The sequence below is a fragment of the Euwallacea fornicatus genome, chromosome 17 (assembly GCF_040115645.1).
Source record: "Euwallacea fornicatus isolate EFF26 chromosome 17, ASM4011564v1, whole genome shotgun sequence".
NCBI classification, from domain to species: domain Eukaryota; kingdom Metazoa; phylum Arthropoda; class Insecta; order Coleoptera; family Curculionidae; genus Euwallacea; species Euwallacea fornicatus.
The window spans coordinates 547269-571191 of NC_089557.1; the positions used below are offsets into that span (position 1 = coordinate 547269).

The window sequence follows — 23923 nt, forward strand, 5'->3', positions numbered from 1 at the left end:
GAGATAACAGCTTTGCTAAACAGGCGCGCTTCGGGCGTTCAAACGCTCAGCGATAGCACTCACGTTGTAACCTATGCCGGTCACGATTTCCAGGCGAAGTCTCTCGGCAGCGTCGAGTCCCTGTCGACCGCCATGCGCAGCAGCAGGGAGAAGTCCGCCGAGGACAAGCTCGAGGACTTGGAAGGCAACAGACCTCACTTTATCAAGACCATACGTGGCACCAGCATCGAACGTAAGTTTCAACTGACGCTGCGCTAAATTCGTAATCGAAATTTCCACGATGTAAACAAAAGCCTGTGACCAATGAGATTGCGACAAATGCCGGACGGGCCAATCAGCGTTGCCATTTGAAGTGTGACTTCCTCGTTGTCACGTCGCGGCTTTTGCAATCTCTCTTTCTCTCTCTCACTCTCGTTCTCTCCCTTATAATTTTCGTTTCACGTTGATTTAGCCGGGGAAAGCGCGTTTTTCGAGGTGTTGCTTAAAGATAAGCCGGCAGACTTCAAGTGGCTTAAGGACAGTAAGCCACTGAACGAGGACGGGAGCATGTCCGGAAGGATCCAGACTACAGTGGGCGAAACTGGGAACGAGTACAAACTGATCGTCAGGCAGGTGAAAGAGGAGGATGGGGGCATTTACACGGCAGTTGCGCAGAGCAACAAGGCGACCGCATCCTGTTCTGCGCAGTTAGTTGTTCACGAACGTTAGTAGGCCGAAGCGAATTTTTGTCCCTTTTATATGTTGTCCGTGGGTGTCTTGGAGCCCCACAGTAACACGACGTGCGTGAAACATGTATCAGAAACTTACACTTGTCATGGTGTGGAGGCACGTGACATCGAAGACAGGAACGTGCCTCAATGTCCGTGTTAAGCTGTTGGAACACAGCCTGTCCTTTGTTCGGAAGTGTCTATGGCGTGACAGTAGTTGTCAAAGTATGTCCGATGTTGCCACGTCTTGAGATTTGACCCTAGTTTACTACTAAAGGAAATTTCACACTCCTGGTAGCTCGGAATAATATTTAAAATATCTTTTTTCAAATTTCTTAGTATTAAACGGGCCGTTTCGACTGATCTAGTGAAACCCCCAGATCGACTTAAAGCCAGGCTCTGGATTTTTGCTTCACTCGGCAACGTTTCTCGCAGCTTCCGTGACTGGCGGCTCGCCTAACGACTAACGCGGCGTTGCCACATGTCGAGGCGCATAAATCGAAAAAATAAAATTCACACTGATAACGAAAGGGACCGTGGTAGTTTTGCAATACTTCAGGATGTGACTAAACTAGGTTCTTAGTGACAAAGGTTTTGGAAGTTGCGACTGCGTTCCAAACGTCCCGACCTTCGTGTATTAACCTTAACCACGTCCCGAGTCTCTTTAACCTTAACCGAATCACAACCAACCGAGAAATTTCCTCACTTAGTTTCAACCGATGAACGCGAGGAGCGCGCCAAAAGCGACCATCCAGAGTTCCTGGTTTCCATGAAAGACGCTGAGCTCCTGGAAAATACCTATCTCCGCTTCATGGTCAAAGTGGTGGGCGAGCCCAATCCAGACATCAGCTTGTAAGTCTCCGTTATGTCGAGTGGCCCCCCAATAAGACCTTCTCGTAGCTTCAAGGATGGCAAGAAGATTTCGGAAACAGACAAGCGGATGCAGATAATCAGGGAGCACTCCGATAAAGGTTTCTACGAGCTCGTGATTCCAGAGGTGAAGAAGAGCGACGCCGGAATCTACAAATGCGTTGCCACCAACAAGTTCGGCGAAGCCCTTTCTGAAGCTTCAGTCACCGTAACTGGTACTCGTCCACTTTCCTTCTGCTCTGAGCGCTCATCCGAAGTATTTTTCAATTTTTCAGATAACAAAGAGATCATAGACGAGATGCCGGAGGGCGAACTACTGCCCCCAGGGGAGAAGCCCGAGTTCACTTGGAAGAGAGATGGAGTGGCTTTCGTGCCAGATGAGCGGTTCAAAGTGCTGATGGGGGACGATGAAGACTCCATAGCTCTAGTGTTTCAGCATGTTAAACCAGATGATGTGGGCTTGTACACTTGCGTGGCGCAGACCTCGCGAGGACATATATCCTGCAGCGCTGAACTTACGGTGCACGGCACTGTTAATCAGCTTTTCAGGTAGGGACAGTTAAGGCGCTCCTCTCTTCAGTCGCTGAGTACATTGCAGCTCAACGATGGGGACTGGCAAATACGAGATCGGTTAAATTGGGGCCTCACGTAAAACATCATCGCAATTAGAAAACACAGCCGAATGCGCAAATGCGAAAGTTCAAGATGGCGCTTGTCAGAAAAAAAACAAAGTTGATGAGGGTCGTGGAAAATCGAAACGTCGGATTTTAACCGTGAAAACGTCTCGTTGTAGAAGGGTTGCACTGATGGAGTCTCGAGCTGAGGAAGAAACAAATGCGTTTCTGGAAAATTTTAGTTTTCTCCAAAAGTCGCGGAAAATTCTCAAATTTTAAACCGGCACATTCTCGATCTCCAAACTGCGCAACTTTGCCCCAATCTAGCCCACCTCGCATCCTTCATGGTTGCCAAGATCCCCATGGTTGAGATCCGAAAACGGACACCTCGTATGAGGGAAAACTTCCATCGGAACTGGCGCACTCTCAATGGAAATCTCATTTAGGGAACCCGAAAAGCCCAAGCTAATAATTGAAAAACGAGAACCCGTGGTGACCGCGGGTAATCAGGCCATGCTCGAGCTGCAAGTCAAGGGGTACCCGAAGCCGCAGGTCAAGTTCGAACACGATGGTAAACCCGTCGAGGCCGGAATTCGATACAAGTAAGGAAATCCAGCGGTTTCGTGTCTGCCGAGTCGGCAGGTTTAAACTTGCGATTGCAGGTTTCTGTATGAGGACGAGGAGAGCATGTCTTTGGTGATTAAAGACGTGAAACAGGCAGATGCCGGCGTGTACAAAATCATCGCTGAAAACGAAATGGGCATTGACACTGCTGAGATGAAGCTGGTTGTCAAAGGTGAGTTCTCACGTGTGAATTTTGAGGTTTGACGAGGGCACCGTCGAGTACTTTGCTGTTTCATTTATTCTGTTTGCCAGTGCCGCCTCGCATGCGAGGAGGGGTGAAAGTGCACAGCATTCTCCGTCACCCTGTATATTAGCAAATGCGCCGCAGGGCAACTGGATTTCAATATCTAGGAAATCTATATACGAAGAGGGCGGATGACCAGCTCTAGGGCGAATTTGACCGAAATTTAGGTGCATACTTTCGTGCACGTTTCTCATAGAAATGTTTTCGGTTTGACGGAACCACATGGGTTCGGTACTGCCCACGGAGATCGCAAAAATTAAGGACCTAAACAATGCTGTATCTCGGAAACTGCGCAGGACACCGACAGGCGATTTGCGCCATCTCACGGAGCTCGACTAAATTCAGTTATTTTTTACGGTAATTCCCCCAAGCCCGTCCGAGCTGTTGCGGTTCGACGTTTCGACAATGGCGAAAAATTGGGTGCCTCCGCCATTTTGAAAATCGGAGGCATCGCCTAGAGCACACGATACTAAGGAACGATTGCGTGATGCCAATCGAGAAACGAACGCGACATTTTCCCATTTAGGCTAAACCATTAACGCATCGGCATGCGAGTTTTAAAGCGACCGTTCGTTAAAGGTGTGGGTAGTCAGCACCAGCGAAAATAAAAAATCAAATTGAGATACCACTCCAGGTCGTACCTTAACGCTTATTCCAACGTGAGCAGGCGCCATCTTTGCTTTGGCAAAGCACCACAACATCCGCCTCTGTTGCCAAAGGAGAAAAACTTGATCGCGACACGCACTTTCACTCGTTAAGCATCCGCCACCGCCGGCGATCACTCACTACGCGTCACTACGTGTCACCCGCACTAGTGACGCGTCTCACAAGCCTTTGAAATTTGAAAAAATGCCCAATTATCCCGACTAAAAGCGCGTTTCGCACAATAAACATCTGCTTTGTTGCTGTGCTAATGCTCGACTAAATCGCCCAGGAAACGTTTATCGCTTCAAAACATGCAAAAACCTGTTCGACCTTGCAAACGAGCAGCTCATCGGTCCCAAAATCACACTGCACTATGAAATAGTACGTGAATTTTTTATTTCTACCTGAGGTACGACTGCTATGGACCCCTTACTAGATAGTAAGGAGTACTTGAATGACTCACGCTTGGGTAAAAAGTACTTCGATCCGGCAATATCTGAGGATTGCCGGCGGAGTGCGAAGGGGATAAGAGAGGAGGCGAATTTCGAACGTAGTTCGCGAGAAATTTACATTGCCGAGATAGGGCGGCCGTCAGTTGTTTGAGGCGACTATGTTCGAAATTTCCACTTTCGGTACCAATTTACAAATTGAAATTTTACGGATTGGAGGTTTTTTTTATGCCGCATACGGCAGGAATATGAAACGAACGCGATCGATTGGGAAATAGATTCAAAATTTCGAATTTAGGGCAGAGAGCACGCGACGTTCGAAGCTCCCCGACGCGCAACTGCAATACCAAAAACAAAAAAAAAACTAAATTCTTTGCGGATGGGGGGAATTTTACATCTACGAAACCAGTAAAACTAGAAAAACACGATAAAAAATCCCCGAAATTAATAACGAAAGCTAAAAGCTCAAAGTAAAATAATAATAATAATAATAATAATAATGGTGGGATGGAAAGCTGCACATTTCGGGCCGTAGCTGGCGACAAATTTACCCTCCGAGCACGGGACGCCCGTTAATCGTTGGAGACACCTGCGTTTGAAATTTCATAAAAGCACCAAAAGCCCCTCTCGATGCGGCACTCCGCGCCCCGCCACTGTCCTCCCACTTTTCAATCCCCGCAATCCCACATATTTCACGCGAATTTTAACTCTTCCTCTCTCCACGAAGCTCCCCCCAAGATCAAAAACAACATGGAGGACATTTCCATTCACTCCGACCTCCTACTGAAGATGACCGCCGAGGTGGAGGGAATCCCCGAGCCGAAAGTGCAGTTCTACAAGGACGGCAAGGAGATCAAGAAAAGCGAGCGGATTGAGATCGTCAAAGAAGGGGAAAAGCACAGTTTGGTGGTGGAGAAAACCGCCATATCGGACACTGGGTCCTATTCCATCGTGGCGAGCAACGAGCTGGCCCAAGTGTCGCAGTTCTGGAAGGTGGACGTGCACAGCAAGCCGAAAATCGTGGAGAAACTGGGCCCCGACAAGGTGGTGGCCCAGGGGCAAGATCTGGAGCTGAAAGTTAAAGTTCAGGCGGAGCCGAAAGCCGAAGTCAAATGGTCTCGATTTAAACAGCTTCTGGTGACGAATTTAATCCCCGTTCTTCAGGTTTAAGGGCGATGAGGAGATCCATTCCAGCGAGCACTACGTGATCAAAGAAGATGGAGATGTGTACTTGCTGCGCATCACTGGGGCCGTCACAACCGACGCTTCGAAGTACAAGTTTAAGGCGCTGAACATCCACGGGAGCGGTGAAGATGTGGTGCAGGTGGACGTGAAGAAACCCCCCAAGATTATACAGGGGCTGCACGACATGACCGTGACCGAAAAGGACAAGAACGTGTGTCTGGATGTGAAGATGGAGGCGTTCCCGAAACCCCAAGTCAAATGGTATTTCGTGTAAGTTTTCGAAACTGACCCTCCAAGAATTGGTAATTTTCCTCAGGTACCTGGACGAAGTCGAGCTGAAGGAAAGCAGGGCAGAATTCACTCGGCAAGAGTCCGACGACGGGGTACAGCTGGTGATCAAAGAAGTGAGCAGCGAACTATCCGGACACTACACCTGCAAGCTCAGCAACGAGTGCGGGGCCGCAGAAACCAGCGCTAAGCTCACCGTCAACTGTAAATTTCCCCTTTTCAAATTCCTTCCGTCACCTACGATTTAAACCCCCCACAGGCGCCCCCCGGATAATCAGACACCTGAAAGACACCACGGTAGTCGAGGGGGCTGAGCTGCACTTAGAGGTGGAAGTGGACGCCTGTCCCCCGCCGGCGGTCAAGTGGTTGCGCAACGGACGGGAGGTGACCACCGACGCCAGAATCAAGATCACGAGAGACAAGCAGAGATACGAAACTCTTCATTTGGCGGTGAATTTGGTTAAGTACGAGGAGCAGGGAGAGTACGAAGTGATCGTCACCAACACGCTGGGGACGATCAGCAGCAAGAGCTTCGTGACTGTGCAAAGTGAGTAGGATTTTCTATGCATTTTTGTGAAAAATGCAACAACGGAAATGACAACAATCACAACCAATGAAAACTGCTAAAAACATGTTTTTTTTCATAAGTTTTTTTCAAAAAGTTTGGCGGTGACACCGTAAGTACGTGAGCAGTAGAATGTCGGGTGTTTTTTGAGTAGGAATTGTTCCCTACCTGAGGGGTAAATCGCAGAGGGGGGAGGAACGTTAAACTCTTAAGCTGAGAGCTCGTAATTTCCGAAAAAAAATTTTCTGCTAAAAAAGCATTTTCGCGCCGTTTTCCCACGTTCTCTTGCGCACACCACTCGCATTTCCACGCAGAATTTCCGAATTCGTTCACTACATTTCCAGCTGCGATTTGCCCCTCTGTTGTCCTCCACTTTGCCTGAACTATTTGTATAAACCTCCCACCCCCGTGCAAGTGCATCCGTGCAAATTGTACCGACCTGCGTACAACCATAAACGTTTCTGATCCCTTGTGTTGTTCTGACCCCCGCTAACAAACAGAAGTCACTCACACTGACGCCGAGGAAGAATACGAAACACAGCAAATGGAGGTCGAGGAACTCATCGAGGAGAAGGAGATCGACGAGGAGCCCATCGAGGAAGTCAGGATGGAGCCGCCCAAGAAGCCGAAGGTCGAGGACGACGAGGACGATCGAAATCGACCTCGAAGGCAACAAGGTAAGAATGTTCCGGGAGGAGGGGGATTTCGCTTTTTTAGCAGGCATTTTAGTAGGCATTTGATACGCTTCGCCTCTCTCTCTCTCTTTTTCCCACACAAACAGGAAAACTCTCGGAAAAAGGTGAGATCGAAAAGAAGAAGTCCGACGTTCAAAAATCCCCCGAGCCAATAATCGAGGAGCCCTCGTCTCCGAAAATACCGAAAAAAGCCATTTCCGCCATTATCGAGGAAGCCGAGCACTTCGACGACATCGACGACGCGCACAAGCCCAAAACACCTCTGAGCGCAGAGCCCCCGAAGGCCAAACCGGCGAGAGCGAAGGCCCTGGAAATACAGGAAATCGAAGAAGTCGATAATGACGATTTCGACGAAAAGAAAGTGACGAAATCTCCCGAGGTCGAGGACGTTCAAGTGAAGTTCAAAAGAGGCAAACCGGCCGTTAGCGAGGACGCGGAGGAGGTGAAGATCAGCCGCAAAGGATCGTCCCCCGAGGGGGCCGACGCCAGTATCAAAATCCCAAAGAAGGCCAAAGCGCCCACTTCAGATGAGGCGGCTGCCGAAGAGACCATCAGGAGGTATGAGATCCGAACTGACCAGGAAGAACCAAAGAGAGGGCGAGGACGGGAGGCCACGATTGAGGAGATGGTCCTCGTCGAACCCGACGAAGAGGAAGCGACGCCGAAGAGGCAGAAAGAGGAACAGCTGCAGCGGCGGGAGAGTCAAAAAGCCAAGAAAGACACCCCCAAAGGTACTACACACTTGACTGTGCACAGCTACCTTTTCCAGTGTTCATGTAATTATGTAACCCGCCTTAAAATTGTAGGTAGCTTCTACGCATGCTTTAAATCACTGACTTAATGAAGAAGGTAAGTAAAGCACCGCTAAAACGATATATAACACAACAGCACACGTTAGACTAAGTTTAAGTAATGAGAAGCACTGACAATAATAGAATTGATTAATCAACTAAATTGGAGGGATGGTTGTCGATGAACACCCTCTATATTGGTGCACTCGTTTAATTTCGCTTGGGCCGCCGGGTTGTGACGTCTTCAGGAACTTCCCGACATATCGGGAAAACTGCCGCGTCAGCCCGATTCGATCCGAGGTCCGCGGTCGCGCGTGGCAACATGGCCACCCACTCGATCTGCGACATACTACTGTGGGTGCTCTCACTCACGCTCATTCACCAACAGGGAGGAAAGAAGTGAGGTCCTGATCGCGCGCATGCCCAGTTCTTCTATACGGTGTTTAAAAAAAAAATACAAATCTGCCGGTTACTCACGTGAGGAAACATCGCACCTCTTCGATGCCAAATTTAATCGACACCACGTCCGCGGCTCGACAATTCTCAATGAAAGAGAGGCTCAATCGACAAATTCGGATTTTAATGCTCCTCTACCTTTTAGCTGAACCGATAATTCTGGACACCAACATGAAGGACGGTTCTCGACCAGAGTCCTTGGACATCACCTACATCGTGCGAGGATTCGCTAATCCCCCACCAGTCGCCACTTGGACACTTGACGTGAGCATTCTAACCGTTCGACCGTTCGTTCCTTGATTGGTCCTTCTGCAGGGCAAAGAGATTAAGCCGGATGGCCATCTTCGCATGACTGCCAGCCAAAATGGCGAGGAATTCAAGCTGGAAATACTCAAGTTGGAGCTGAAAGACGCGGGCGTTTACGAGTGCACCTTAACTAATCCGGTGGGGGCGATTAAGCAACGGGCGGTCCTGGAGGTTACACGTAAGTTTCAAGATTCGTTGTCGAAATTTTTGACAGAATGGTGAATGCGCCGGCGAACGGATTGCGGATCGCGGCGAAAATCCGAGAAGAGGCGAAGAGAAATTCGAAGGCGCCAAGCGGGAAATTTCATTCAGTTTGTTCTCGTCGAAAGGTGAGGGGTAAGCAAGCACAACGAGGAGAAGGTCGAAGCACTAGGGGGAAAAATTTCTCGTGACGAAATGGTGAATGCGCTTTTTATGGGCCCAGGTCAAATTTTGTGCAACTAATGATGCAACTAAATCGACGTTTAACGGTCAATTTTCTCACAGCCGAGTCGGAACTGCGCAGACCCAAACTGAAGCAAGGCCTCAAGGACCAAACCGTCGTCAAGAAGGACGGGGTCACTTTTAAGGCTGTCATTGTGGGCGAACCCGTTCCTGATATTGCATGGTACGTCAGGTACCTAAAACAAAAACCAACTCGTAAGTGGGCTTTGTTCCAGGCTAAAGGACGGCAAGCCGATCTCCAATGCGGACTTCGAGAAGGACAAAATCATCCTGGAGACCGAGGACCACGACATTGAGGACGGCCTCAAAGAGTGCACCTTCTCCCTGACCATCCCCAGATGTAAGTGATTTTCTAACAAAAGAGAAATCGCCGAAAATCGAGGGGTTGCAGGCGAAAGATCCAATGGGGGCAAATACACGATCCAAGCCAAGAACAAGTGGGGACAGTTGGAGGACTCGGCCCAGCTCACCATCGTCCTTAGACCGGAGATCGAGGGTCCCGAGGACGTCAAAGTGGTTCCTGGTGAGGCCACGGAGTTCACGGTAGTCGTGCAGGTAAAGACGTGAGGCTTCAGCTAGAGTCTTCTATAGAAAAACGTCAAATCAGGCGAATCCGGAGGCCCAAATCTTGTGGATGAGAGACGACAAAGTCATCAAGGCCAGCGATTTGATTTCGATAGTGGAAGATCGGGCAAATCAGACCTACAAGCTTGTGTTCCATAAGGTCATGTTAGCGGACGAAGGCTACTACAAGGTGGTGGCTAAAAACGATTTGGGAGAAAACAGCTCAGAGGCTCGACTGAGGACGATCAGTAAGTATTACTCAGAACATTCTGAGCGGTACTAATGGGGTTTTTGGGATATTACAGAAGAGGCGGAACCAACGAGTAAGTTCCGTTGATATTTTCGCTTTGTTTGCTTTTGGCTTTTGCGCTGAAGGCTCGAATATATGAGAATGTTGTTGCGCTACTGCTTTGAGCGGGCCACCCTGTAGATCGCAAAATAAACGTGTATTTTCGTTCTGACCAATCAGATATCGGATTTTCACACTTTTCCCATAACCGATCGACGGCCGCGGGCCCCGCTCTCTATCGGCCTCAGAACTCGCATATCGCGACACTTAAAGTCTGTCTTTCCCCCTCTAGCTGAAAGGCCCAAATTCATCACCGCCCTCAACGACGACCAAATCGAGGACGGGGGCGAGTTCAGCGCGATGGTACGCGCGGACGGTCTGCCCAAACCCGAAATCAAATGGTTCCTGAACGGCAAGGAAATCGTCCCCGACGAGAACCACCAAATTGTCACCTCGAAGGGGGACAGTCAGGCCACCAGCGCGTTGACCGTCACCAATTACAACGAGAAGGACGTCGGAATTGTACGCCTTTGTAACGGAAAAAAATCGAATCTAATGCAGAGGTCTTCCAGTACAAAGCCGTGGCAGTTAACGTGGTGGGAGAAGCCGAGACCAGCGCGCGCATCTCCATGGTGCAAACCCCGCCCACTTTATCCAAGAAGTTGGACCGGAACTTGGACGTGAACGAGGGCGAACCGTTGGAGTTGAGGGCCAAAATCGGGGGAAGTCCCAAGCCGAAGGCGATGTGGTACAAAGATGGCGAACCCATCTCTCCGGACGACGATCGCGTCAGAACCACCACACTCCCAGACGGTACTGTCAAGCTCAGTATTGACCAGTGCAAAGCCTCGGACAGTGGCGCTTATAAGCTCGTCGTGAAGAACCCTAATGGAGAAACCGCCTGCTTGTGCGCAGTCGCAGTGGCACGTGAGTATTTTTGGTACCGCGCTTACATCGTCAAGAAGTTCTACGATGATTAATGATCGCTTGAGATGCTTAGTAGTAGTAAAGTGCTTTTAGACGTCAAATTGTCGTTTTATTTTGCTGCCTTAATTGCTTTAACGATCAGGTACGTCCAACCTAAGGAAACTAATCAAAACCCTATTCTTCTCACTTTGTAGCCAAACAGACCCGACCCAAGTTCCTCAAATGCTTCAAAGACCAAAAGGTGCCTCTAGGCAAAGAAATGCGATTGGAGGCCAAGGTTCAGGCCTATCCTCCTCCAGAGATCAAGTGGCTCAAAGACGGAGTACCCGTCCGACCCTCGTCGAACATCCACTTTGAGAACCATCCGGACGGACGTGTAGCTTTAGTTGTGGATGTGATGAAGCCCGAAAATGCCGGACATTACGAGCTCAAAGTAGACTCAGTGCTGTCCGATGATAACTCAGGTTTCTAAGCCGGCCGTTGCAGGTTACCAATAAGCTCGGCGAGGCCGTGGGAGACGCCCTCATAACCACGGAACGAAAGCCCACCAGGCCTCAATTCACTCAGACCTTGTTCCCGCAAACCGTGGTGGAGGGATTCCCGGTGAGGCTGGAAGTGAAGGCCGAAGGCTTCCCCGCTCCCAAGATCACGTGGACCCGCAATGGGGCCGAAATCGTTTCGGATAACAAACACGTGAAGATCATCGAGAGTCCCGATGGTAAACATGGAGAAATTCGTTGTTTTCGGTGGTTCACCGGACCTCCTCCGTAGGTACTTCTGCGCTCGTCATCGACGCGTGCGACCAAATGCGCGACGCCCTCACCTACAAGGCTGTGGCGTCGAACTCTGCCGGGGAGGTGGAAACCGCCGCCCCTTTGACCATCCAATCTTCGACCAAGCCGGACGAGCCCGAGGAACGGCCCATGTTCCTGCACAAACTGAAAGATGTCTCCGTGGACGAGGGCCAACAGCTGGTGCTCGAGGCCCCGTTTACGGGGAACCCCATTCCAACTGTCGAATGGACCAAGGACGGGGTCCCCATCGTGGCCTCGGACCGCGTTCTGATGACCTGCGACGGACGCAGGGTCAGTAAAATGATTCAGCGAACGGTGGCAAGTAAAGCGAAGTTTTTCGGTCGCAGGTGGGATTGAAGATCGACAGAGCGACACCTGCGGACGCGGGAATTTATGGAGTGACCATTACTAATCCGCTCGGACAAGAATCTACGGAGGGCAAAGCCACAGTGAGGAAGGTCTTCCAACCCCCGGCGTTTACGCAGAGGTTTACTGATCTGCAGCAGGTGAGCTCCGAGGTCTGGGTGAAATCGCTTTGGGCGATAATTCTACCGAAAGTTCCCAATTGGTAGAATAGTGATAATGATGACAAAAAGATGACTAAAATCGTCCACGAACGAGCTTCTTCACCGTTTATTTATTATTTAAGCGTTTATATGGCATTTTCTACCAAATTTATACCCGGTTTTGTCGAAAACTAATCGGTAGATTAGGCATCGCCCTGCGCCACTGAATGTAGCTCCCGAAGGCCGTTAATTTAAGGCGTCACTTGACCCATGCCTCTATTTGAAAAAATAGGCCCTTTTGCCCCAGCGGTGACGTAAGCAGCATGGAAAATATGAACGGACGCCTAAGAAATCTACTTTTTTGTCCTGTTTGCTGCCGCCTTCGAATGGTTAAAAAAAAAAAACCAGTTCGTTCGGGAGTTGACAGGGGGGCGGCGATGGAGCAACGTGCGGTACCACGTCTCCAGATCCCGCACCAAGAAATTGCGCCGCGGCGCCCCATTGCCAGAAAACTGAACTGGATTTGCTTTCCAGCTTCCAAATCGCGACGCCAAGTTCCCGTGCCGAGTCACCGGAGTACCACAACCCGAAGTCACCTGGACCAAAGACGGAGAACCGTTGCGCGAGAGCGACAAGTACCACATTAAAAGAGACGGAGACGCCTGCTGCTTGTACGTCACGAATTGCCAGCCTGAAGACGCCGGGGTCTACAGGGCCACCGCCACCAATCCCGAAGGGCAGGCCGTCTGCACCGCTTCCTTGGAAGTCGTCAAGGAGATGTTAGTAATGCTTAAAATGCTGTTTTCGCATTGACCTCTTAAAATTTGATTGCAGCAAGTTCCAGCAAAAGATCGAGCCCCCGACGTTCCTGAAACGCATCGGAGACACCGAGCTATACAAAAGCATGACTGCGAAGTTCACGGCTTGCGCCACGGGAATCCCCGAGCCGGAGGTCGAGTGGTACCACAACGACGAGAAGATCTACCCCTCCAACAGGATTCGCATGGACAAGGACACCGCCGGCCTTTTGCGACTGACAATATGCGGAGTCGATCAGGACGATTTGGGGAAGTACTCCTGCAAGATTTTCAACGAGCACGGCAGCGACATCTGCCACGCCTCGCTCAAGTTCGACGAAGGGTTGGAATCGAAACCGAAACGTCCCATGACCGATCAGTACACAGATTTCGATAAGCACAAACGCAGCGGAGCCCCGGTGCCTCTGGCAGATCCCCCGATCATCTCTCAAATGACCGATAGACACTTGACGTTGTCGTGGAAACCCTCAATACCTTCCGGTCCGAGGGAACCTGTGACTTACCAGCTGGAAATGTGCGAGCTGCCCAATGGGGATTGGTTTACGGTGCGCACTGGGATCAGAAGCTGCACCTGCGGGGTCAGAAACTTGGAGCCGTTCAGAGATTACAAGTTCCGAGTGAGGGTGGAGAATAAATATGGAGTCAGCGATCCTTCGCCATTCGCGGTGACGCACCGGCAGAAATTGGAGCCGGATTTGCCGAAGTTCAAGCCGTACTTGCCCCCGGACATCGACTTCAGGCCGGAGACTTCGCCCTATTTCCCGAAAGACTTTGACATCGAGCGGCCCTTGCACGATGGCATGGCGCAGGCGCCGATTTTCTTGAGACAGGAGCATCCGACCCAGTACGGGGTCAAGGACCAAAACACCAATTTGTTTTGGTTCGTGTATGGGTACCCCAAACCCAAAATCAGTTTCTACTTTAACGACGAGCTGGTCGAGCCCGGAGGTCGCTTCGATTGGAGCTACACGAGGAACGGACAGGCGACGTTGTTCATCAACAAGTAAGTCAATTGCATTGAGCACTTCGGTCTCGAGTGAGGAGTGCGCGGACGCGGCTTAAACTCACGATATTTTCCAGGATGCTGGACAGAGACGTGGGGTGGTACGAGTGCGTGGCCCGAAACGAGCACGGCGAGGCTCGTCAAAGAGTACGACTGGAAATCGCAGAATCCCCGTACTTCATCCAACGTCCGGACATCCAATACGGACTCGTTCGAGGACGCGTCCAATTTATCGCCCGCATCGTGGGCGTACCTTACCCTGAGATCAAGTGGTACCGCGACTGGAAGCCCCTGGCGCCATCTAGCAGGATTAAAATCACCTTCCGCGAACCCGACACCACCATTCTCACCATCAACGACGTCATCTACAAGGACGAAGGTCTGTATTCGGTATCGGCACGAAACGTGGCCGGTACGGCTTCCGCGTCTGCCATGTTGTACGTCGAGGACGATGATCGAGAGTACGGGATCAGGACGTACACCAACATATCCCCCATCAGGCCGCATAAGAGACCCATCACTGATTATTACGATCTCGGAGACGAGCTCGGCAGGGGCACTCAAGGAATTACCTACCATGCGGTCGAAAGGGTCAATGGTAAGATAGATGAAGTTCTCACGGTGGGAGATTTATGACGAACGCAAAATTTCTCTATTCTCGTGTCTCTCCGATGATCTTTTTCATTAGGTCGCAATTGGGCAGCGAAGATAATGCACGGCCGCGGTGACCTGCGTCCCTTCATGTACAATGAGCTGGACGTTCTGAATCAGCTGCGCCACAGGAAATTAATTTCTCTACATGATGCGTTTGAGACTGACGACACATTGGGGATCATCATGGAATTGGGCGCCGGAGGAGAGCTAGTTCCAGACTATCTCCTCCGGACCGACTACTACACGGAGAGCGACATCGCCGGATTCATGAGACAGCTGCTTCAAGGCCTGGAATACATGCACGGGCGGGGATATGCCCATATGGGTCTTAACGTAAGCGGGCTTAAAAAATCCCTTTCGTCAAGACTTGTGTATAATCTGAGGAAAAATGTGACATTTGTATCTCATTCTCACGTCGCGCCCCACCTTATGCGGCAGCCATTACGTCGCGCCCCTTGTTTTCATCGCAAGTAGAGCTTGGCGAGATCACGAGACCAAGACTGAAACTACAATTCCTACTTCTACGCCAAATTTGAGGCTATTTTAGTCTCGATTCCAGTTCATTTATCGTTTAAATTTTCCTGACTGCATGGTGGATGCGCGGGTATTTACCGTTTTACTTTTCCTGACTACATGGTGAAAGCGATCTTACTGATCGTTTCATTCTTCCTCGCTGTGCGGTGGAAGCGACGTAATGCTGTCGCATTGCAGTTAGCTGTCTTATTACTTATAGTTAACATCGATTTCAGCTGGGAGACCTGCTGATCGCCCATCCCGGTGGGGACGATCTCAAAATTACCGATTTCGGCCTCTCGAGACAAATCAGCTCGGCGCATTTGTACCCCCTGATGTACGGGATGCCCGAATACGTGAGCCCCGAGTGCGCCAACAACGAAGGCGTCGGTTTCGGGCACGACATGTGGGGCGTGGGCATCATCACCTACATTTTGCTCTCGGGAAGGTCCCCGTTCAGAGGCGCCCACGACAGGGAAACTCTGACTAGAATCCGCGACGGCACGTGGTCCTTTGACGACGAATGGTGGTGCAAATTCAGCCCCGAGGCTCGCGATTTTATCACCAAACTCTTGGTGTACCATCCAGATGGAAGGATGGACGTGAGGACCGCGTTGAGGCATCCGTGGCTCGAGAGATGCGACAGAAGATACCAGGACGAGTATCAAATCAGCAGCAGATACTTGAGGGACTACTGGTCTTTGTATAGGGATTGGTACGATAATGCATCGTGCCGAAGCTGGTTCCGGCGTAGACCGCTAGAGGGAGCCTTCACCCATCCCTCCAAAATGGTCTATCCGCCCGGGGAAGTTTACACTCCCAGACCGTCCCCACCGAGGGATAGAACTCCGAAAACCAGAACGTGGGAAGATCATCTGCCCTCGAGGTCGCCTCTCAACTACGAAATCGGAGTCATCAAGTCTGAGAGCCAGTAAGTACCTGGACTCAAGGTTATTGGTATGTTATGGCAACTCTCCCTTTAGCTATCAGAACGGTCCAGACACATACCTGCTCCAACTGAGGGATGTGGACTTCCCAGTGCGGCTGCGCGAGTACATGAAGGTAGCCGTTAATAGAACACCAGGGTCTTCCTATATCATGTCGGACGACAACGGCTACGATTGGAGCGTAAGTGTGAAGTTAGTAGTAAGTTAGTGAGTTTGAAATACAATTTGACCTTCCAACAGACCCCCATAATTCGGGAGAGGCGCAGATTCACCGACATAATGGACGAGGAGATCGACGACGAAAGGAAGGCGCGCATTAACAAATACGGTGCCACCGACACCCCGTACATCAGAAGATTGAAACGTGAGCTAGGATCAAGGCTGGACACCTACGTGGAAGCTGAAGCCTTCTTGGAGAGCAAGCACGAGGGCAGAGGGCCGTTCTTCCGGGAAAAGCCTCAGATGACCGCCATGGTCGAGGGGAAAGATTTGGAGTTAACTTGTTTGGCTGTCGGAGAACCCACACCCGTCGTGCAGTGGTTCAAGTAAGTTTGGAACCACCCAAAACTGGCGTCTTTATTACTGCGAATGTCTACATAGGAACGATTCGATCGTGGCCGAATCCCACCGCATTAAAATCTTCACGGACGCAGAGGGTCGGTCGCACTACCGCCTCACTCCGGCCCTGGCCTTCGACCAAGGCATGTACAAAGTGGTGGCCAGGAACAAGTTGGGTCAAACCATCACCAGAACTCGAATCGTCCTGGGACTGATTCCCGATGAGCCGGACAGCCCTGAAGTTGCCCAACTCTCCGACACCGAGGTTTTACTGCAGTGGCGTCAGCCCAAACACGACGGGAACTCACCGGTTATCTGCTACAGGTTTGTATTAAGGAGGACATTGACAAAGGGGTAACGTTTCGATAACCTTAGGTTGGAGTATAAAGTGGCGGACGATACAGAGTGGATCAAAAAAGCTGATAATATCGACCACGAATTTTACTTGGTGACGGGGCTGGAACCGAGCCAGACCTACATATTCAGATTGGCTGCTAAGAATTCGATCGGCTGGAGCGATCCGGGGGTGCCTACAGCTCCGATATTGACGAAGTCCGAGGGTGTCGAAAAAATTAAGTTAAGCAAGGCGATGGCCCACCTGCAGGCCATCACAGACAGTGGGAGAGAGGTGGAGGAGGAAGTTCCCTTTAAAAACAACTATAACATGGAGAACGAACCCGTTGAATGGGAGCACTCCAGTATTCAGGAACATTACAACTTTATTTCCGAGATATCGAGAGGTGAGCAAGCAATAAGATCAATTGTCTATGGTCGATTCACGTAACGAATACGTCCGCAATATAAATAGATACGACTTTTAGTGTCCTTTTTCGCAACTGACCGCTTCAAATCTGAATATCGACTTTTGACACTCACAATTTTTCAGGTCGCTTCAGTACGGTGCTGAAAGCAGTGGATAAGCGCAATGACATGGTGGTGGTGGCCAAGATTCTGGACATCGCCACTCAGAAGCAAAAGGACGATGTCGAGGGCGAATTCGCCGCCCTTCGGTCGCTGAGGCACGAACGAGTGGCCAGCTTACTGGCCGCTTATCATTCCGGCGACAAGGCAGTTTTCATCCTCGAGAAACTGCAGGGAGCTGACATTTTGACTTACCTGGCCAGTAAACACGAGTATACTGAGCAAACTGTGGCCAACATAGTCAGTCAGGTGAGTCTTGCATATTCTCTTTTAGTAATCATTTAGAGATTATCTATAAACGCGCTTCGCATCTCCTTCGCCATTCTTCTAAGCGCAATAGATATTTTTCTTGACAATGGCGAAGGATTCAAGTGACCCCCAAAAGTCATCATTCACGTTTGTTATGATTTAGTAATATTTCCCGATCTAGGTCCTCGATGGTTTGCAATACCTCCACTGGCGTGGTTTATGCCACTTAGATCTCCAACCCGACAACGTCGTAATGGCGAGCGTGCGCTCCCTCCAAGTCAAACTGGTCGATCTAGGATCTGCCCATAGAGTAACCAAGCTGGGGACCAAAGTCCCCGTCCTGGGACACCGAGACTATATATGTACGTTTTACCTTTTCGTAAAAATGTTTATTAACCCGTAAATTAGCTCCAGAAGTGTTGGCGGAAGAGCCTGCGTTCCCACAAAGCGACATTTGGACGGTGGGTGTTCTCACCTATCTTATGTTATCGGGCACAGTGCCCTTTAGGGGAAGCGACGAGAACGAGACGCGGCAGAACACCCTATTTGTGAGGTACCGGTTCGAGCATCTCTACCAGGAAGTGTCGCAAGAGGCGACCAGGTTTATTATGCTCCTTTTTAAGCGGCAACCAAAGTATATTCTTTATTTGAGTACCGACTTCAAAATGATTTGATATGATTTTCAGTCACCGACCTACGCCAGAAGAGTGTCACGAGAACAGATGGCTGCTACCTACAGATTATATGATTAAGAAGAGGGAGAGAAACGTGTTTTTGGGACATAGGATTAAGGTAAATTTGAATTGAACACGCCCTCAGTGACGCTTGTTCCTTCACCATTTCGTCAGGATTACTTAATCTCCCTCTTATTTTTTTCCAAGTTAAAACAAGTTTGCACTGAAGTTTAAAATCTCCTTCACAATTTCTTCAATTGTAGATGCATTTTGTGCAGTTTAAACTCATTTTGCCAACCTTCCCTTGCAGGAATATTGCGAGGAATATCACGCACAAAGGGAAGCCTCGGCCCAGTCGTCAACAAGTGAATTGGGCGGCAAAGCCCTTTTCAGATCACACAGTATACAGGAGGAACTATTGACTTCGCCTTAGATAGGACTAGCTAGTATTAAAGTTATTTTGTATATAATTATTTATTGTTATTTCAATGATGCTATTATCGAAGGATATAACAGCCTATTTTTTGATGATTATTGAATATTATTGTTGTTAGTTCTGAATAAAATATGGTTTTTGTGCAGACATGATTTTTGCAAAGGAATTTTTCCTGAAAACGAATTTTTGTGTTTTAAACTTTATGTTATTCCATGATGTTACATTACTATATTTATAACCTTGTTCTTATTATTGTTTTAAGAGTTATTTATTTCAGTAAATAATTGTTAAAATCCCACTGAAACACTTTATTTCACTAAATAAAAACACATATTTTCTCAATACTTCATGGCCTGAATGTGTTCAAAGAGGGCTTTCATTGGATCTTTCTTGAATGCCTTATTTCTCAGAATCGCCTTAAAGGTTTTCACACCTTGAACCAGCTCCTTTCTCCTCACTTTGGATTTCTGGATACCTTTATTTTTCGGTTCGACAATGCTATATTTCACATTGGGCCTCTCTTTAAAAAGATTTTCTAACGAGGGCAGGGCATCCCTCAGGGCTTTTGTATCCCCTAGTAATAACAAGTAATTAAAGCACAGTTCCAAAATCACACAAGTATGTACCTATTACGGGAGCTTTCTTTCTTTGCTTCAATTCCTGCTTGGCTTGCTTTATCGCGTCCATCTTCTTGAGGAACATTTCTCTACGCATTTTCAATTTGTCTTTTTTGGGCAAACGGCTCACTTTTGAACTCACCGATTTTTGTGATTTCACGTCTTCAGTGTCATCGGACAATCGAGTTTTTAGATCTTCGAAATTGATATTAACGGAGGCAAATAAATCGTCTGAAGGGATTGAAAGGGGTCGTAATGAGGGAGTGTGTTTTTCAAGGGGTGGTTGAGGAGGCTGGACTTCAGTTTTACTTGCAGCATGGTACTTTCGTCTCAATCGTCGCACTTTACCCATTGAAAAATGGCAAACAACGCCAAGAATGATCGTTAGATCTAGATGTAATATTTCTGCTCCAGGGAAGAGAATAATCAGCAACAGTAATTAAATTTTCGATTAAGCGATTAGAGAAAACAAAAACATATTTTTTTAGGTTATGTTAACGCAAAGAGCCGCTCTACACACCACCTGTCACACTATTTCCGAACTGTTTCTCGCCGAAAACAAATCCTCGTGTATTCAGTCAAAACGTGTATATATGGTTGCCTACGTTTCAGCAGAAGTGAAACGGCTGATGTCCCTCAAGATTGACAGTCAAAGTGACAATTAATCAACAATAATGGTAGATCTTCGTGATGCTTTTTTTATAATTTAATAAGTAAAAATAAACAAATACAAAAAGCGCTATTACCAATATCTGCTTATTTTCAGTATGTAACAATTGCATAAAAATCTTTCAACAGAAATTGCGATTAGTTCTGCCAGTGGTTTAACGTTACGGTTGGTTTTAAGGGGCCCCATTTAGTACTACAGGTATTTTTGCCAAATCACAGAAATTACGTGTTAAAGAATTCGAGACAGTGTTCATTCGACAGCTGTTTCGAGGATGGCCAACAAGTGCAAGGCAAGTCAGTTAAGCTAATTATTTATTTTAAAACTTCTGAGAGAACCTACTGGCAGCATGCCGTACTGTTTCAATCTCGCCACTTTAAAAGAAACATTTTGAGTGCACAACCGTTTCGCATGAAGATTTTAGCCTTTATTTGTATAAGAAAAATAAATAAATTTTGGTGCACCAATATGATATTTTCATCATCATGTAAGAATCATAAAAACAACTGTGTATGAAACGTTAGGACTGTGGGTGTTCCTGCAAAAGATGCATGTCAAATGACCAAGACATTCAGCTGCATGTGGAGATAGAAAACTTGAAACAGAGACTGGTTGAAAAGGAAAATCATATAGTAATGATGGAAACAAACTTCCTCAACGAGGCCAACAAGTTTCCTACTGGGGAACTTGGAGCGATGAAAGAGGAACTTCTCACGTGGCAGGATAAATACAAGAGGTAAAAGTCTGGGTAAAAAAACTTCAAGAAATTTGTTTAATAATAAATAATTTTTATTTGCTTTCACGGCATGAACCATATTTCTAGGTTGTATGAGGCTCACAGAAGAGTCCAAAGGGTGAACCAGGGGTTGGAGGATAAACTGCTCAAGTTAGTGGATGTGTGCGAAACTGACAAAAGTACCTTAACTAGGGACGTCGCCACTTTGTCGCGAAATTTGGCAGAAGCCAATTATGCAGTGAAGAAGTTAATGGATGATAATGTGCGTTTAAAATATCAAAATTTCCTGGGCGACATTTAATTTCTGACGCTTTTCAGGAACGCTATAAAAAGGACGTAAGTCTGGCAATACAGTTCCTGCAATGCAAGCAAACAAACTATGTGGCCCATCGCTTTGATTCCGTAAGCAAAACCGCGTGGTAGTAATAACTTATTATAATGAGCATTCAACAACTGCAGCTGCCGCCGGAAGTACAAACTCAAGTGTCGGTCTACATGAACAACAAAAGGAAACCGACGGAAGAGAAGGCGAGAGTCTCGCAGGAACCGAAGAGCATCAAAGTGCCAATACCCACGTTTCCCCCCACTGCCATGGTGTATTCTGTGCCAAAATCCCCAAAAGAATTGGACAGAAGGTCGTTTGTCGATGATCCCGAACAGCCGCAAGTTGACATAGTTTCAGCCGCGATTATGGCCAAAGGTTTCAGCAAAAAAATTTAATATTGGAATTTTATAATATCGAACATACTTCAGTTCTAGAAGAACGACAAAAAGAGAGAGCGTTGGCGAAGCACTGCGACACTTGCACTTGTGCTAAAAACCTGAAAATAATTTACGAAGTGTCCCATCATCACGTGGGAATGCAAACTGGGAACGAATACAGGGACAATGTCTGCCTGAAATGCAATGAGCTTCTGTCTGTGACAGGACCCCCGGTGGTGGTGAAATCCACAGAAGAGAAACCTGCGAGAAGAACGTCGCCTTATCCAAATTTGGTAGTCCCACTGCCTGTTTGCGAAACCAATGCTACTCAGAACGTGGTCAAAGTACAGCCGAATAATTACTGCCTCATAGAAAAAGCCCAGTCCAGTCCCAAGTCCATTGGTAGCGAATTAAAGATAGTTGCTGTGGAAAATAGTCTCGTACAAACCAAAGAATTAATTGATTTCAATGAGGCCAGTGGAGATGAGAAGCACGACCAAGAAAAAAGGTGAGTGGATCGATACTTCAGACAATTCTTTTTCTATGTGAAAATTAATTTCAAAGGTCCCCCGAGGTGCCACCCACGCATACGAGTCCCACGCGACTTCAAAGTGGGTCAAATAATATTTTATTAGATAACGCGCAAAACACTGTAACTCCCGTGTTATTCACCCAAGGGATAAGTGAACAACACTACTCCCAGGTATGACCTACTTAGTGCTCTTTAAGAGCTGTTTATGACTGTGTTGAAAGTTGCATGTCTACAATGGAGATTCTTAATTGTCTTTTAAGTTATATTTCAGTAGAGCGTTGCTTGTTTAAGGCATGCAAAACACGCATCTTGAAGAAATCATTTAAGTCTTTTTACCCATGTGATTATACAGCATTTATTTTAGCATGATGTATTTAAATAGTAGCCTAGTTTGTAATGTTATTGCTTGAATAAACCATAGGCAAATTATGGCTTCGTCTTTTTTTGTATTGCTAAATTAACCTCCAGATACTCCTCAAATTTGAGAAAAAAACGGCGTTTTTTAATTGCGAGCAGTGTGCTAAATAACGCTCTCAAATATTGAAAGTCTATTAGCAGGTAATGGATTTGTGTGTCATGTAAATATTTATTATCTCCGGCTAATTGTTCGGGCTTTAAAGGTCAGATCAACAATAAACTCATTATCGATACATTAAACTAATGGATCATAGAAATAGATTGGCGCCGACCAATAAAAATCTCCAAAAAGACATCTTCAAAATCCATCTAAGAAGCACGTTTTCCGTATTGTTTAAACCCTATTAAATCAACAGATGGTTATTTCCGGACGCCCTGTATCTGAACGTCCATCATTGCAATTTTCCTCGAACCATTTTCTAATCGACAAGACAAACCTAGCCGGTACGACGCCGCCCCATGACTAGTTCTCGAGTAATTTGTTCGTGTATGGCGAGTTGCCTACACTGAGGTGCCATTTCCTACAAAATTGACCACGTTTATATCGTTGACGGTCGAGCGTAAGGGATTGGGGGGAAATAAAAGCTTATTGCTTGCTAATAGTCTGTACAGTTCGGCCGTTGAAGTCGTTTTTACTACCCTTGAAAACGTCTTTTATTAGCAACCGCTGCCAACTTCTCTTACAAAACCAGATTCTTCCATATCCAGTTACGACAGCAAGCGCATGAGCGTCGTGAGCGAAAATTCCACGCAACATCAAAAGCGCATAGACGACTGGGTTCAGGTGCGGACCGTCGTTACAAAATTGCAATTCCCCTGAAACGCTTAACTTCCAGATAACCCTCGACAACGACAACGTCAGCAGTCCGGAAAACTCGCGAATGGAAGACATGAAAATCGATGCGAGGACCGAGAGGGAGATCAAGCTGGACAAGGCCCGGTACGCCGAGATGGAGGAGAACGTCAAGAGGTTCCTGTTCGGGGAGAGCGACTTTTGGAAAACCGTCGAGATTGGGAAACTGAAGTACAAGAGCTATCAGGAGAGTGAGAAGGGCAGAGAGACTTCGAGGGAGGGCAGTCGGACCAGTTCGCACACTGAGACGGAGATTTAATTTTTGACTAAGGGGGACTTTCTTGAGTGTGCGCATCGACTATTCTGAATAATGAACTGTGATCGAAACCTACACACAACCAAAAAAGTATTAAATAGGTATTTTAGATTCGTATTCCTTCTAAGTTTAAGACTACGCCGAAATGATGTATCTACCCACTCTTCATGCATCTTCCATATTTGGTAAACGTAGGTTTATGAATGGTAGTCTGATAACATAGCCGAAAATCTAATTTTCATAACACATACATACATATTTTCGACGTGTGAAATCTGAGACATATTATACGGCAGTAATGCGGTGAAATATTTTTATGACTCTTTATTGTAGCGAGCAATGTGCATAAGTACTAAACTACATACTTTATTCTTGCCATAAGCTGTAGTATAATAAAAATTGGTGTC

General features: G+C 47.7%; 3 protein-coding genes across 11 annotated transcripts in view; 2 read left to right on the forward strand and 1 right to left on the reverse strand.

The window, feature by feature from the left end:
- Obsc (Obscurin) overlaps nucleotides 1-19034 on the forward strand; it is a 30586-nt gene extending 11552 nt beyond the window's left edge. For 5 of the 9 annotated variants that reach the window (XM_066292074.1, XM_066292075.1, XM_066292073.1 and 2 more), the window contains 40 exons: nucleotides 94-232; nucleotides 452-703; nucleotides 1418-1559; nucleotides 1608-1792; nucleotides 1853-2126; nucleotides 2638-2793; nucleotides 2854-2987; nucleotides 4881-5268; nucleotides 5318-5599; nucleotides 5655-5830; nucleotides 5886-6173; nucleotides 6692-6868; nucleotides 6973-7617; nucleotides 8279-8397; nucleotides 8449-8617; nucleotides 8926-9046; nucleotides 9099-9223; nucleotides 9275-9438; nucleotides 9491-9695; nucleotides 9753-9770; nucleotides 10029-10258; nucleotides 10309-10663; nucleotides 10858-11096; nucleotides 11150-11381; nucleotides 11435-11748; nucleotides 11805-11963; nucleotides 12498-12742; nucleotides 12798-13784; nucleotides 13862-14382; nucleotides 14473-14771; nucleotides 15188-15882; nucleotides 15935-16079; nucleotides 16139-16443; nucleotides 16499-16780; nucleotides 16832-17196; nucleotides 17343-17626; nucleotides 17808-17988; nucleotides 18035-18260; nucleotides 18313-18418; nucleotides 18611-19034. In XM_066292074.1, coding sequence (XP_066148171.1) covers nucleotides 94-232; nucleotides 452-703; nucleotides 1418-1559; nucleotides 1608-1792; nucleotides 1853-2126; nucleotides 2638-2793; nucleotides 2854-2987; nucleotides 4881-5268; nucleotides 5318-5599; nucleotides 5655-5830; nucleotides 5886-6173; nucleotides 6692-6868; nucleotides 6973-7617; nucleotides 8279-8397; nucleotides 8449-8617; nucleotides 8926-9046; nucleotides 9099-9223; nucleotides 9275-9438; nucleotides 9491-9695; nucleotides 9753-9770; nucleotides 10029-10258; nucleotides 10309-10663; nucleotides 10858-11096; nucleotides 11150-11381; nucleotides 11435-11748; nucleotides 11805-11963; nucleotides 12498-12742; nucleotides 12798-13784; nucleotides 13862-14382; nucleotides 14473-14771; nucleotides 15188-15882; nucleotides 15935-16079; nucleotides 16139-16443; nucleotides 16499-16780; nucleotides 16832-17196; nucleotides 17343-17626; nucleotides 17808-17988; nucleotides 18035-18260; nucleotides 18313-18418; nucleotides 18611-18733 — 10452 coding nt within the window. In that variant the 3' untranslated portion in view covers nucleotides 18734-19034. The remainder of the gene's footprint in view (nucleotides 1-93; nucleotides 233-451; nucleotides 704-1417; nucleotides 1560-1607; nucleotides 1793-1852; nucleotides 2127-2637; nucleotides 2794-2853; nucleotides 2988-4880; nucleotides 5269-5317; nucleotides 5600-5654; nucleotides 5831-5885; nucleotides 6174-6691; nucleotides 6869-6972; nucleotides 7618-8278; nucleotides 8398-8448; nucleotides 8618-8925; nucleotides 9047-9098; nucleotides 9224-9274; nucleotides 9439-9490; nucleotides 9696-9752; nucleotides 9771-10028; nucleotides 10259-10308; nucleotides 10664-10857; nucleotides 11097-11149; nucleotides 11382-11434; nucleotides 11749-11804; nucleotides 11964-12497; nucleotides 12743-12797; nucleotides 13785-13861; nucleotides 14383-14472; nucleotides 14772-15187; nucleotides 15883-15934; nucleotides 16080-16138; nucleotides 16444-16498; nucleotides 16781-16831; nucleotides 17197-17342; nucleotides 17627-17807; nucleotides 17989-18034; nucleotides 18261-18312; nucleotides 18419-18610) is intronic. The other 4 variants (XM_066292076.1, XM_066292077.1, XM_066292079.1 and 1 more) reach the window with 4 other exon arrangements.
- LOC136344539 (ribosome biogenesis protein SLX9 homolog) lies at nucleotides 19030-19898 on the reverse strand. Its single transcript, XM_066292087.1, has 2 exons — nucleotides 19363-19898; nucleotides 19030-19310 (listed from the first exon to the last, which is right to left on the reverse strand). Exons 1-2 carry the CDS (start codon nucleotides 19703-19705, stop codon nucleotides 19075-19077), a joined length of 579 nt encoding a protein of 192 aa, XP_066148184.1. The 5' UTR covers nucleotides 19706-19898; the 3' UTR covers nucleotides 19030-19074.
- A 100-nt stretch (nucleotides 19899-19998) lies between these two features.
- Nucleotides 19999-23897, forward strand: LOC136344535 (uncharacterized). The gene is made up of 9 exons (XM_066292084.1): nucleotides 19999-20312; nucleotides 20545-20756; nucleotides 20844-21018; nucleotides 21075-21158; nucleotides 21216-21456; nucleotides 21510-21966; nucleotides 22023-22161; nucleotides 23069-23191; nucleotides 23244-23897. Exons 1-9 carry the CDS (start codon nucleotides 20295-20297, stop codon nucleotides 23517-23519), a joined length of 1725 nt encoding a protein of 574 aa, XP_066148181.1. The 5' UTR covers nucleotides 19999-20294; the 3' UTR covers nucleotides 23520-23897.
- The last annotated feature ends 26 nt before the right edge of the window (nucleotides 23898-23923 follow it).